Raw genomic sequence first — 13,464 nt, 5'->3', positions numbered from 1 at the left:
CTCTCTTACCCGGAAGCCTTTGCATTTAATCAGACCAAACAATCTCTCGCACATTCTATGCATACCTGACTATCTCCTCTCATTCCCAGAACTATTAGTGTGGACTCTGCTTTATACACCCATTTACGCTTTGTTCGGCTCATTCCAACTTCATTCCACACTTCGTCTCCGCCTTTCGAACCACTCGTATCACAGTAACCATCAAACTGGTATTCTAATCACACTCACATTTGTTCAAACCTACTTCTCGGCTTCCCGGCCATTCCCGTAATGTTATAGAAGCGAATAAACGTACCCAAGATCATCATACTTTTAGTCCCATTTCGTGTGTGATAATTATTTGTGGTATAAGTACAGTGAATTCGAAATTGCTGAACAAACGTGCATAAAAAATTCAGGTTCTTCTGATTGATGATTGTGCGTTTTTTTTACCCTTTTTTCGTTACATCTTTATTCCGGATCCTCTGATTTACTGTACGTAATTTACCTATGGCTTACGAGTGAGTTCACCGTTTTTACGTTAAGATGTTCGATCGGGTAATCTTTTACGGGCTAGTCGGCTTCGGATCTTTATGTTTTATGATTTGGTTGGGAGTGGAAGGATCCCAGAAGGTGAGTTCAATGATGGTTTTGAAAATTATATTATTCTTCATATATCATTATTCATTCTATTATTATATTATATTTGTCTCACGGTCGATATAGTGTTATGTAAAAATTATTTGGCAGGATACATTTGTGATAGCTTTTTCCCACTTAACAATAACGCGGAGTTCTTTTATCACGTGTGCAGGATGTCGTTTGTTGCTTATAATCTCGAATCTCTTAACTATTCAAGTGACAGCGAATTGCTCTAATCTGGCGGATTTCATAAAAAAATAACGAAGATAAGTTCACTAAAACTGTCAATATCGCGCAAACAGACCAAACAATACGAAATCGGAGACTATCTTTCATGAAAGAAACGAACGAAAATTACCCGATCTATTACCGCATACACACGGACCCTGATAGGAAAGTTGAGAATTATAGTTCCATTTAGAATCAAGTTTTCACGGATGTTTGTATTTCTCACTGATAAATTGAAAGCCACTTACTCAAGTATGTGCCGAAGTCTTTCTTTGTCGATTCCCTAAAACACAGGTGATTTCTCTTAATCGCAGAACGCAGGTGAAGTCGAGAGAGCCGATGACTTAATTTCTACGTTAAGTGAAATACAGCAGGCCATCGATCTACAACGAATCATCATTCACGATGAGATGATAAATTACCAATATCCTAACGGAAGATATAATATAAGTGCAAAGTACAGCAATTACTTTTATACTGTTTCTTTACAACTTCCCAATTCTACAGCGTCTCGAAATTCATAATTTTATAATGATAATCCATGCTGCGTTACAGCAAACTCGAAGACCTGGTGATTGAGGAAAATGGAAACCCGATCAGGAGTGTCGTTGTATCAACCTGGCGTAGTGGGAGTACATTCTTTGGCGACATCTTCACGGCACGTCCGGGGCTCTTTTACCACTTCGAGCCACTTTATGATTTTGGCATTAAAAAAATTAGAGGCCCTCCGCTTGCCAGTCAAGCTTTGGAAAATCTCAAGGCACTACTTAGTTGCGAATATGCGAGTTTAGGTAATTCTCATAGGACGATATTAATTTCATCATTATATACCGTGTGTAATAAATATAGGTCATCTTCCTATACCTACTCACGGTTCTGTGTCTGGCAAGTAGCATCCAGTGTCTCATACTCTGCGTCCGTAGAATATATAACAGGGTTGCACTTGCAACTTAAAGCCATGTCAAGCAAGCCATTTACCATTTTCACTCCACACGCCTCTCTAATGTTTAAAATGAGGAAAATGTTATAACTTGACCATCCATCTTCCAAAAGATGCTTCGACACATTTTGCATTCATACCTATATATTAATTGGGGTAAATTCGAGCAACAATAATTGTATTTTTGATGACGATACATTATGCATGAAAATAATATTCCAGTTGCATCACTTTTTTCAGATCACTATTTAGAACATGTGAAAAATGAATCTTGGATCTTTCGGTCTAATCCACCTCTTTGGACTCAATGCCAGGCTCATCCAAGCATCTGCTACGATCACAGATTCCTGAGCAAAATGTGTAAACTTTTCCCATTCCAGTTCATGAAAATTCTCCGCCCGACGTTGCAAATTGCACAAGAGCTTCTTGCCGATAAAAAGTGAGAGAAACAATAATCAGTCATCGCGGAATCTCTTATCATCATTTGATTACTGAAAGAATCATTAACCATTTTTCAACCCTTTGAGATAATCTTACTTGTTTGACTTACACTGACAATTTTTTTCCAGGTTGGGTGTGAGATTGGTTTTTCTGGCAAGGGATCCCCGGGGAGTGTTTCAGTCAAGAAAACATCGTTCGTTTTGTCAAAAAAGTTTGGATTGTTTAGATCCAAATTTACTTTGTGCAGACATGGTATCGGATTACAACACTGCTGTAGAATTGCAAAAGAAATATCCCTCCACATTCCGGTAAACACGTTTTCAAACTACCTTCATATAGTTGCATTCATTGGTTACAATAAATCTTTTTCAAGCACGATCCAAATAAATTATTGCAATTAAAATTTTTTCCACAAAATCTTTTGCATCGAGAATATTCACTTGAATTTATTCATGAAATGTTTTTTTCTACGAGCTTCTACTATTCATATACGTGTGCTAAAATTGTACAAATAACGATTATTGCAGGGTGTTACGATACGAAGATCTATCTCTAGAGCCATATAAACGAGTGGAAGAACTTTTCGAATTTTATGGCCTCGATTTTCATCCAAACGTTACGAAGTATCTAGATACTCACACGAAAAATGACGTCGGTAATGCGTACACTACGTACAGGGATTCAAAGACTGCTCCTTTCCACTGGAGGACGGAATTAGAATTTAAAGAAGTCGAAGAGATACAACGAAATTGCTTCGTGCCGATGAAATACTGGGGCTACGTTCCAGCGGTCAACGCTTCTCATCAAAGAGAATTCAATCCTATAACAAATATGCCTCACTTGTAAAATGTTGTAGCGGAGACTGTAACGATATCAGAATGTTATTGCAAGTCGAATCTACAGATCGAATGAGACTTATATTACAAATTAAGGGGGGGTTTAGTCGATTTCGACGCTAACGTATATATCTCGAATTTGCCAAGTTCAAGTACCTCAAATGTAAAAAAGGATATAACAGCTCCATTCTTACATGCAATTTTGAATAAAAGCACTCCAACACATTTTCATTGAACGCAAAAATAAAGAAACGGCATGATTTCTACGAAATCGTGATATTATATTTGGACTTTCAATTTTGAAATTATGTATGGATTTTTTTGTTTTATTTTATATGTTTATACTTGTTCTTTCTTAATTTCGTCTATCTTATGATAAATTTTGAATTCAGCTGTCTACTTTATTATCCACGTGCGGGATTGCGCAACAGCGCCAATTCGCGATAGGGAAAACGACGTGCGAAATACTTCAGCGTTGCAATCAATTGTGTACACACCCCTTCACTGGTGTTCTCTAGTTTTATTTTCACATAAGTGATTCTTTCATTGCTCGTCACTTTCAATTGTGGGCTGGTGATTTTAACTTTCTTTTACGTCGGACAATTAAGAGGCAAAATCTACATGATAACGAGCCGTATCTTATTCCACCTGCAAAGTGGTAAGTGGGTATGCATATAAGTCGAACGGTTGAATTTTGAGAGATCGTCGAGCTGATAGAGCCACCTTCATAACCTTAGTAAACTTCACCACTACACTTATACTTTGGAATATGTTTGTATATATACTCGATGATTGATAACCGTAAAAAACCATATGTGGAAATAATTTCCAGGAGACATTTATATCAATCATTTACAAGCCTGCCTTTGAACGCTGATTTTCTCTTCAATAAATTAAATGATCATGATTTTGTCGACTTTCCAAATTTATCGTGCATATGATATATATCTTTACTTTTTCTCAGCGGTAATCTTATCTCGCGTTCACGTGAGCCGGTGTAGACGTATTATAAGGTTTTCGTCTGTCACCTCGCTGCCTGGCTGCGGAACTTGTCAATGATATCATTAAAATCATAATTGATCTGAATTATACCGATAAAAACGGTACACACGTGGGAACTCTCGGTACAAAAATGACGAATAGCTGAAGTTTCGTGCACTTTGAGTTCGTCTTCATCACTTATACATGATACGATTCACACAAAATCAGCTGTCATGACTGTAAAAAATTATCACGCGATGAACTTTAGTTTGTTACTTAATAATTTCACACCGATAAACCGGAGAAAAAATCGTTTGAGCAAAAAAATCCTTCACAATAATTGATCTACGATATTTTTTCCATTCAATTTTCACTTATGTCGAGAAGCCATTGTGAATATGTTTAAATCCGATTATACAAAAGTTTGGTTTAACAAGTGCGCCGCATAATTTTATAGTGAATAATGTTCGCAGCTGAATAGTAACAGTAAAGTCATCAAATGCAGACAGATGAAATACAAGTAGGTACTTGAAAGTTGTAATATGACGATCACTCTCGAAACTAAAATCAGATAAGAAGGTAACGTGAAAAATATGTCGCAGCCGGAAGTCCGATTGAAATTAGTCCCCCACCAATAAAGGATTTGACCTATCCGATTGCGATTTAAAAATAACGTGCCCCTCTTGTTCTCCCGAGTGATTAATAAGTTATATAAGCTTCGGAGAAATAATATTAGAAGCAATCGTTTTCGCGGAAGCTTAAATCTGCTATTTTAATAGTTTCTCGCTATAACGTGTGATTAAGTCAATGGAAATAAAAAATCCATTGCAATGGCTTAGTGGTACTTTTTCATCGATCTGCACCTGTGTTTCGATAAAATAATTTCCGCAATCTGCTGATGAATCATTAATAATTCGTTGGTATTTGAATTATTTCTAGGCCACACAGGTACGGAAAATTCGGAATTATTAAACATACCAACGTGAAAAATATCGTTACTCATTGTTACAGATTATGTTATGATATGGTCCTCTTTGGTGTTCAATTTTTGTTTCAGTTTTACCAATCTTCCACGTGTAATTTTCGTACAATTTTCAAAAACAAATTTACTGTTCCGGTATCGCGATGTCTAAGCGGGTGCGCTTTTATGGGTTTGCCGGTCTTGGATCGTTGTGTTTTGTGTTATTATTCTTCGATCAAAGATACGGAAGCCCAGAGACAATGGGAGATGAAATGCAACGGTTATCAGGAACGGGGGGGTTCTGGCAGGTGAGTTTAATTACGTACCAATCAGCCGGTTTACCAAGTTTTCCAAAATTCACCATCACAATTCATATTAAGGAATTAATTTGACCAATTTAAGTAAGTCAAACTCTAGTTTGAACAGGGCCACATATAATCTGTATCTACTTTCCCGATAACTATCAGCAATTAGATTACGTATAATATACGTATACGTGTAACTTGTCTATGTTTTGCGGATGTAGACTGATTTTAAAATTCTACACATCTTTATTTTTTACAAGTTCAAGACAGTTTGCATTCGTCTCGGCACCCAGCGTTCAACTATAATTATGAGTATGAGTAGACGGATAGATAAATTTTTTTAACCGTCTAATGGATTTAGTGGAAATAAAATAATCTGCCCCGGCTTTTGAATTTCGAAGAAATCACTTGACTTAATTCGATAAAATCTGACAATGAACGGGAAATCAACTATTCGCCGGCGATACTCCCGAAAATTTATAAAAATTGGCGCGATATAATTCGTTTAGACGAACGCGAACGTTCCGAATTTTCAGCTTGCACTCACAATCGCGTTAAATTCATTCGCGACGCGGTTTTCAGATTTTTTCGAAATTGACGAAATTATATAACATTTTTAGGGCGGAATATGCTGCAATTTTAGGAAATATAGGAATTCAAGGGCATATGCGCATATGAAAATATGTCGATTCAAAAATCTAATAATATATAATAATAGACTAATAAATTGAAAACCACGAACTCACGCACGTGATGAATTTTTTCCTTTTTAAACTGCCAATGCACATAAGTATACTTTCTTTTAATTACAGAATACAGGTGAAGTCAGGGAAGTCGATGACTCACTGGCTACATTGAGTGAAATACAGCAAGTCCTCCATCTACAACGAAGAACCATTCACGATGAGATGATAGATTACAAATATCCTAACAGAAGACATAATATAAGTGCCAAGTAAAGCAATTACTCTTATAGCATTTTTTTCTAACTCCTCAATTCCACAGCATTCTGAATTTTACTATTTGCTAAAAAAAATCTCGCTATCTATGTTATATTCTAGTAAACTTGAAGACCTGTTGATGGAGAACGATGGAAAACCGATCAGGAGTATCATTTTAACAACCTGGCGTAGTGGGAGTACATTTCTTGGGGATATTCTTGCGGCGCATCCAGGGCTTTTTTATCACTATGAGCCACTTTCAGATTTTGACATTGTTCAAATCAGAGGCCCTCCACTTGCCAGCCAAGCTTTGATAAATATCAAGGCGCTGCTGAACTGCGAATATGCGGACTTAGGTAAACCATGTTCCACTAGTAATTTTATTTGCACTTTGAGTAAACGTGAGACATCTTTTTAAATCCACAGTCTCACGTTTGTCAATCAAGTCATTAGCTACTTTCATTTTGAATATCTCTCTAATGTCTGAAATGTGAAAAAGTTAATAACTCCCTTAATCTTCCGCGAAAAATGTAGCAACACATTTTGCATTTATACATACATGTATCTCTGATGCTTGGGTAAATTTTAGCTGCGATATTTGTACTTTCGAAGTCGATGTATAATATGCATTGAAATGATATTATAACTAATCATATTTTCCAGATCACTATGTAGAATATGTGAAGAATCAAACTTGGATTTTCAGACTTAATCCGCCTCTGTGGACGCAATGCCAAGCTCACCAGAGCATCTGCTATGATGACAGATTTCTTACCGGAATGTGCAAACTTTTTCCATTCCAATCAATGAAGCTTGTCCGCCTGAGGTTACGTGTTGCACAAGAGCTTCTTGCCGACAAAAAGTAAGTAAAATAATCAGTCAGACACGTATTAGCCATCACGCTCACTTGCGATTCGAGAAATAAAGAGACGTTTAGTGATGATCTGTCACTTTGAAGCCGAATAACGCCGTAAAACACTACGAATTATTTTACAATCTTTTGAGATATTTTTCCTCCCACTTCCACGGACAATTGGTTTCCAGATTGGCTGTGAGATTGATACTGTTGATAAGGGATCCCCGTGGAACACTTCAGTCGAGAAAACATACTTCTTTTTGCGAGACAAGTCCGGACTGTTCAGATGCAGGTTTACTTTGCGCGGACTTGATATCAGATTATAACGCTGCAGTGGAACTGAAAAAGAAATATCCCTCTACATTTAGGTAAGCAAATTTTTCAAATTATCTCTGTTCAATGAGTAGAGAAATTCGGAGTAATTATCGCTTAAATGACGTAAATCTCTTTTCTCATATTTTTTAATAAATTTCATCACAATCAGAGCTTCTTTAAAAAAAATATTTTTCTCTCAAAGCATTCAGATTAGTTGAATTATGGGAATGACAAATATAGAGCAGAATAGGAAAAATTGAAGAGATGACTAGTTCATTACAGTATTTTAAAAGTTACGCGTGAATTTATAATAATTATTTATTATTAAATGATGGTAAACCTTCGGAACATATAGATGGAGCACTGTTCGACGAATTTCACTGGAAAAGCCCTACACACCATTGAAATAACGATAATGTTATCATTACAGAGTGTTACGATATGAAGATCTGACTGCAGAGCCGTATAAACATGTGGAAGAACTTTTCCAATTTTATGGACTGGATTTTCATCCGAAAGTTAAAAAGTATCTAGATACTCACACGCAAAGTGACGTTGGTAATGCGTACAGTACATATCGAAATTCAAAGACTGCTCCCTTTCACTGGAGAACAGATTTACAATTTGAAGAAGTTGAAGAAATTCAACGAAATTGCCTTGTTGCAATGAGACATTGGGGTTACGTACCAGCATTGAACGTTTCTCATCAAAAAGAATTCAATCCAGTAACAGATTATACAATACAATTATAATATACTACGCGGAAGTATTAATACCTCGTTAAATTTAACGATATATTAATGTTATTTCAAGTTTAATATACATCTCAACCAACAGTTACAGGTTTAGCAATTTTCCAAAGGTCAAATGAATTAATTCGTATTTCATATATTGCTTAGGTATTTACAAGCATGATTTGGAAATTCACATGCTGTGTACATACCGGGACCATCTCTAGAAACTAAACAGGATCTGCGCATGCGCGAATGTAAATCCGCCGTCCGTGCAGTCTGGCCACCCCGAGACCCTGCTGTCAAACTCTGTTTCTGTCGGCGATGTAGTTCACATGCATTTTTGAGGTTAGAATCTCAAGTTATTGAGATAGTCACTCGGAAAGGCTTGGGAAGCATTTGTTATTGAAAATTGATTGTTCAAAGAACGGTCGGAATTTAATGCTGATGCTCTTTGAAAATTCGTCCTATTCGATTGAAACAAGAAATCTGTTCAAATGTTGGGTGCTTGGAAGAAACGAAGCAGGTAGGTGGGGACAATTTCATTGACAAAAATCATTTTCATTACTTCATACATTAAGAATAACAATGAAATTTTTTTCTTTCAACAGAAAATACAGCCAAAATAATAGCATCTCTGCTGTTAGCTGATGTCTTCTCTTCCCATTCAATTCATGACACATGCAGAGATCATCGGCCACTTTTGTTGGTTGGAAAAGGAAGTTGTAGATCTTACGGTTTCTTTCAATTTCAAATCTAATCTAAAGAAATCTAATCCGAAGAGTAAAACTCAGAAACATTCTGTGACACAAGTTAAAAATCAACATTTTCAAAATGTGCCTCAGTAATTAACTTTAAGGATAATCATGTTTTAGAGTAATGTTCAGAACATTCATATGAAAATATTGACTTATCGGATTCAACATTGTACCCCTTGTTCCTTTGAAACAAATGAATATCTAATTTTCACTGAAGTCCATGAAAATATTTACTTAAACCTAAATCCAATACAATATCTTGTTCATAGTGCTCCGAACATCATCCAGTAACATGAATATCCGGAAGGAATCCCTCTGTCGCAGAAACCGTTATAAGGTTCTTTGTTTTTAACTTGTGCCACTAGATAACTTTTGCATTGCAGATTCCATTTCCAATCTTAGGATGAGATTTTTTGTTTCGAACAGTGTTAACATGGGATGCAGAATTAATTGTAATAAATGGAGATTCACAAACTCTCAGTTTCAATGAAGGACCATTGTAAGAGTATAAAATTGAATCTGGTTTCAAGCTTTCAATAAGTTACCGGATGACTCCCTGATAAAGATTCATCATAAAAAAGTTAGCCAGCAAGTAAGTCCTATTGTAGACAAAGTGATCATTTGTAATGTGTACTAGTAAGTGAATGCATTCCTTAGACCTTGCTGGGGTTGAACGAGGCTCAAGCACGGATGATAGCTGCAACTAGCTAGTCAGATGATACTGTCGATTAATATTGATTTTAAAGACATTTTCAACTGAAGTTATCCGACATTTTTAGATTGAGATTGGTTCAGTTTACACATCAAAATTCATCCTTGGAATCTGATTTAACACTTGAAACACTATTCATCTGAATTGAATACCAAGAGAGTGAAAAATAAAATATCAAAACTGCCGAAAATAACATTTGAAAAATAATGCGGGCCAATAATACTGCTTGGATTACAATGGTGCACGGAATGATTGCTCTGTAAAATTAGTTAGCAGCAATTGTTGAATAACAAACTTTTTACTATTGGCTCGATAGATCTAAAATGATGGAATATTCAAACACCATGATCTGTAGTGTGTCGTGCTCTTCAATTTTGCCACGACTGATGTTCAGAAGGTGGCGATGACCAGAAGAAATTCCTTCGGATACCTGTTGTCTAATGGAACAACGGAACAACCAGGTTCGATGGTTGGAACGGTGGCACCAATCGAGAAACTAGGGTCCTAGCCACCAAAACGTTTTGACCATCAGGTAAGGTATGATTTTCATCCTATTATCCAAACTTGAAACTTCAAGTCTGTCAGAACAAACGAATTTTATCATTGAATACATGTGAAAATATTGTAATATGCAAATATCATAGTATCAGAAATTTACTTACACGCTTCAACGCCTGACAACTTTAGTCTCGCTTCGATGATGTTTGTTTCCCACCTGAAAATATTAAAAGATATTATCATCAGACAAGAGCTTCCAATTGTTTTGAATACCACTAATTTTCAATAAATTGCGACAGAAAAACGAATTGCTACTTTTTGCACTCCTAAGCTTTGTGTTTCAAGATACACTATTTCTTTTATTCCTTGTTACTGATTTTATTTTAATATTTCATGTTCATTGGCACTGATTACTGGCTTCCGGAGCACTGCACTGTAACAAATCTACTCTGGAGCAACCTTCTACTGGGTTTCAACAATCCATTTATTTGTAATTTTATGTAAATAAAGAATCTGTTTGAAATAAACAATATTTTTACTTACCTGCCTCAGTTTGTCTAGACTCCCACTCGTTGATGACGTTCCACATTTAATTTCAGATTTCTTCTTTCAATAAATAACTGATCCAATTTCTGTAGCTTTTGATATTTGTTTCTCCATTGACGTCTTTATTGTGTCGATTAAATATCTTCTAATATCAACTACGGTATTGCTGAATGACACTTTTCGTAGAAAATTCACGATAAGTAGGAATAAATATCAACATAACCTCAATACGCTACTTTACGCTCGAGATATTCAGAGCCTTGTCACATTTCGTGTACGTTGGTCGCCTTGGTTAGCTGACGAAAATTACTCCGCGGGGCAATTTCGCTGACCAATGAAATTGAATCATTTGGCGCATGCGCAGTTCCTGTTTAGTTTCTAGAGATGGTCCCGGTATAGACAGAAGTTAAATTACGCAAGAATTATGAATAGCGTTTTACTTTCAATTCACTATCGGAATTCCGTAAAATTGGGCGCTTCATGTTTCACCGAATTTTTCGTTACAAGCGTTACCGAATTCTTTTCGTATCGTTGAGTTCGATTACTGATGTTTATTTATCACATATCATGTTGATACTGAAGACCATATATTGTCGATATGTTATAAAATACTACCTACCAGTATTCTTTAGAGTCTTAAGTATTTAATTTATTGTAAATCTGTGCTACGTAATTTTAATTTATATATTTCTACGTTGAATGGAACCTAAAATGACTGATAAAATTAATTCTGCTCGATTCAAAAAGATTATTCTGCATAATTGTTCTTGTATAATTCATGAAGAGATTGATAGCCACAGTAATTTATAATTAACGTGATAACCAGAGATCTTGTAATCACCATTATTTGTAAAAAATAAAAATAATGGTTACACGAATTTTTTATCATTCAGTCCCCAAATCAGCTCCAAATAATTCAAAAGCAATTCTCCCTCCTCTCCCTTGCAGAAACTATACTTTTTTACAGTCGACTGTAATACCGAGTATGATATTTCCCCACTGATTTTCATACATTGGATATGAATTTTTCTCTCTATTTGAAATTCGTCTACTGTTTCTCACTGACAATAATAGTGAATCTTATATTGCAGCAAGAGGAATACCGGCCAAGAACATTTTAAAGTAGGTTCCAGTTTGGGCGCATTCCTTTAAGCATTATCTCGTCAGTTCCTGAAGGGTCACTCTGTTATCCTTATCTCATTACTGAGTAGCACCCCTACCAACGAATGCTTGACCCATCCTCCATGGTCTAATATCAATTACTGTAAGATCGCCTCCATCGTCTCGACCTATTTTATCGCCAGCCACGTCACGCCTCGCATGTGTTTTAGTCTCGTTACAATATTCTTTTACTATTTTGTTCAGTTACTGCTTCTTCTTACGATACGGCTTTTCGGTCGTGTTTTCCGGTCATAAAGACGTTCTTTACCGCGCACTTGTCCGCAAGCCTCAAGTTCAACTACACGGCGGTAAACACTACCGAAGTGGCGAGGTATACTTTACGTTTACTCGATAAAGAAATCTTGATTGCATCTCGGTGGTAAGATTTTACGGCCTCGTGAGGATTGTGTGTTCCTCGGAGTGACTTCGATGGTCCCGAGGGGCACAACCCTCACTTGGTTCGCAAAGTCCTATTTTACGGCGGTCCTTTCTCTTCTTTTCTTCTGTTTCGAGGTAAGGTATTTATTATTTCTTGGGTAAAGTCACGAATTTAGTTGAAATATGTATGGGTCATATTGTATGGACCCAAAACTATAGATTAATAATAATAATAACGTAATTTTCAAGATCCTTACGAATGACTGTAGCGTACAGACAATTCTACATATACATAAATATCGAGCATTTATAGGTTGTGTACTCACTGCTCAGTCTTACTTTGCACTTGTACTTCGTCTTCGTTTTTATCTGGTTTGAATTTTCGTTTGAATATGCTAAACAATTTATCTCGCACTTCTTATACACGGCTGACTATCTCCTCTCATTTCCAGAACCCTCAGCCAGCACTCTACTTTCTGCACTCACTCAGGCTTCGTTCTGCTCCTTCTAAGTCACTTTTCATCTAGCTTTTAAACTGTAAACTTCGCATTCGTCTTACCAACCAATCATCTCACAATAAACATTAAACTCATATTCTAATCATACCCACATTTATTCAATCCTATCTCTAGACTTTTTGGTTATTCACGTACTGTAGAAGCGAATCAACGAACTCAAGATCGTCACACCTTTGTTGCCATTTCGTGTGCGTTAAATAATTACTTGTGATATGAGTGTGGTGAATTTGAAATTGCTGAACAAATCAGCATAAAAAATATAGGAACTCCTTGTTACTAATTGCTCGTTTTTTAACCCTTTTTCATTAGATCTTTGTACCAGATTCTCTGATTTGCCGTATGTAGTTTACCGACGGCTTACGAGTGAGTTTACTGTGTGGACGTTAAGGTGCCGCTGAAGTGACTTGAAAATATCAAATCGTGACGTCATAAATACGTGCAGCGCCTCTGAACGTTGAACGGTGAACTAAGGCCGCTGATTTCATTGGCTTGTTCTGTTAGATCCAACCAATGATGTCAGTTACAGATCGGAACATACTTCTAGTGGACCATAAACGGGCTGCTGTCACATGAAAAACGCGTATACGAATCGAGCCATGTTTACAAAGAAATAACTAATAGTATAAATTTTCCCGGATAACGTGTGTGCTTTTGTACGTGTGAATCTCCCTGGCGAGGGTGAAAGAAATTGTGGAACAGTGCAATCAGTGAATATTCAACATGCGGTAGCTCCGATC

The 13,464-nt window shown here is 36.4% G+C and overlaps 1 protein-coding gene and 1 pseudogene across 1 annotated transcript; both read left to right on the top strand.

The window, feature by feature from the left end:
* The first annotated feature begins 500 nt into the window (after positions 1-500).
* On the top strand, positions 501-3,309 carry LOC124406896 (carbohydrate sulfotransferase 4-like). Its single transcript, XM_046882560.1, has 6 exons — positions 501-612; positions 1,164-1,306; positions 1,405-1,640; positions 2,030-2,228; positions 2,359-2,538; positions 2,758-3,309. The coding sequence occupies exons 1-6, from the start codon at positions 526-528 to the stop codon at positions 3,074-3,076; spliced, it is 1,164 nt and encodes a 387-aa protein (XP_046738516.1). The 5' UTR covers positions 501-525; the 3' UTR covers positions 3,077-3,309.
* Positions 3,310-4,854: 1,545 nt separating this feature from the next.
* LOC124406519 lies at positions 4,855-8,177 on the top strand (annotated as a pseudogene).
* The last annotated feature ends 5,287 nt before the right edge of the window (positions 8,178-13,464 follow it).

This window comes from Diprion similis, chromosome 6 (genome assembly GCF_021155765.1).
Source record: "Diprion similis isolate iyDipSimi1 chromosome 6, iyDipSimi1.1, whole genome shotgun sequence".
NCBI lineage: Eukaryota > Metazoa > Arthropoda > Insecta > Hymenoptera > Diprionidae > Diprion > Diprion similis.
This window is presented reverse-complemented; position numbering and strand designations above follow the sequence as displayed.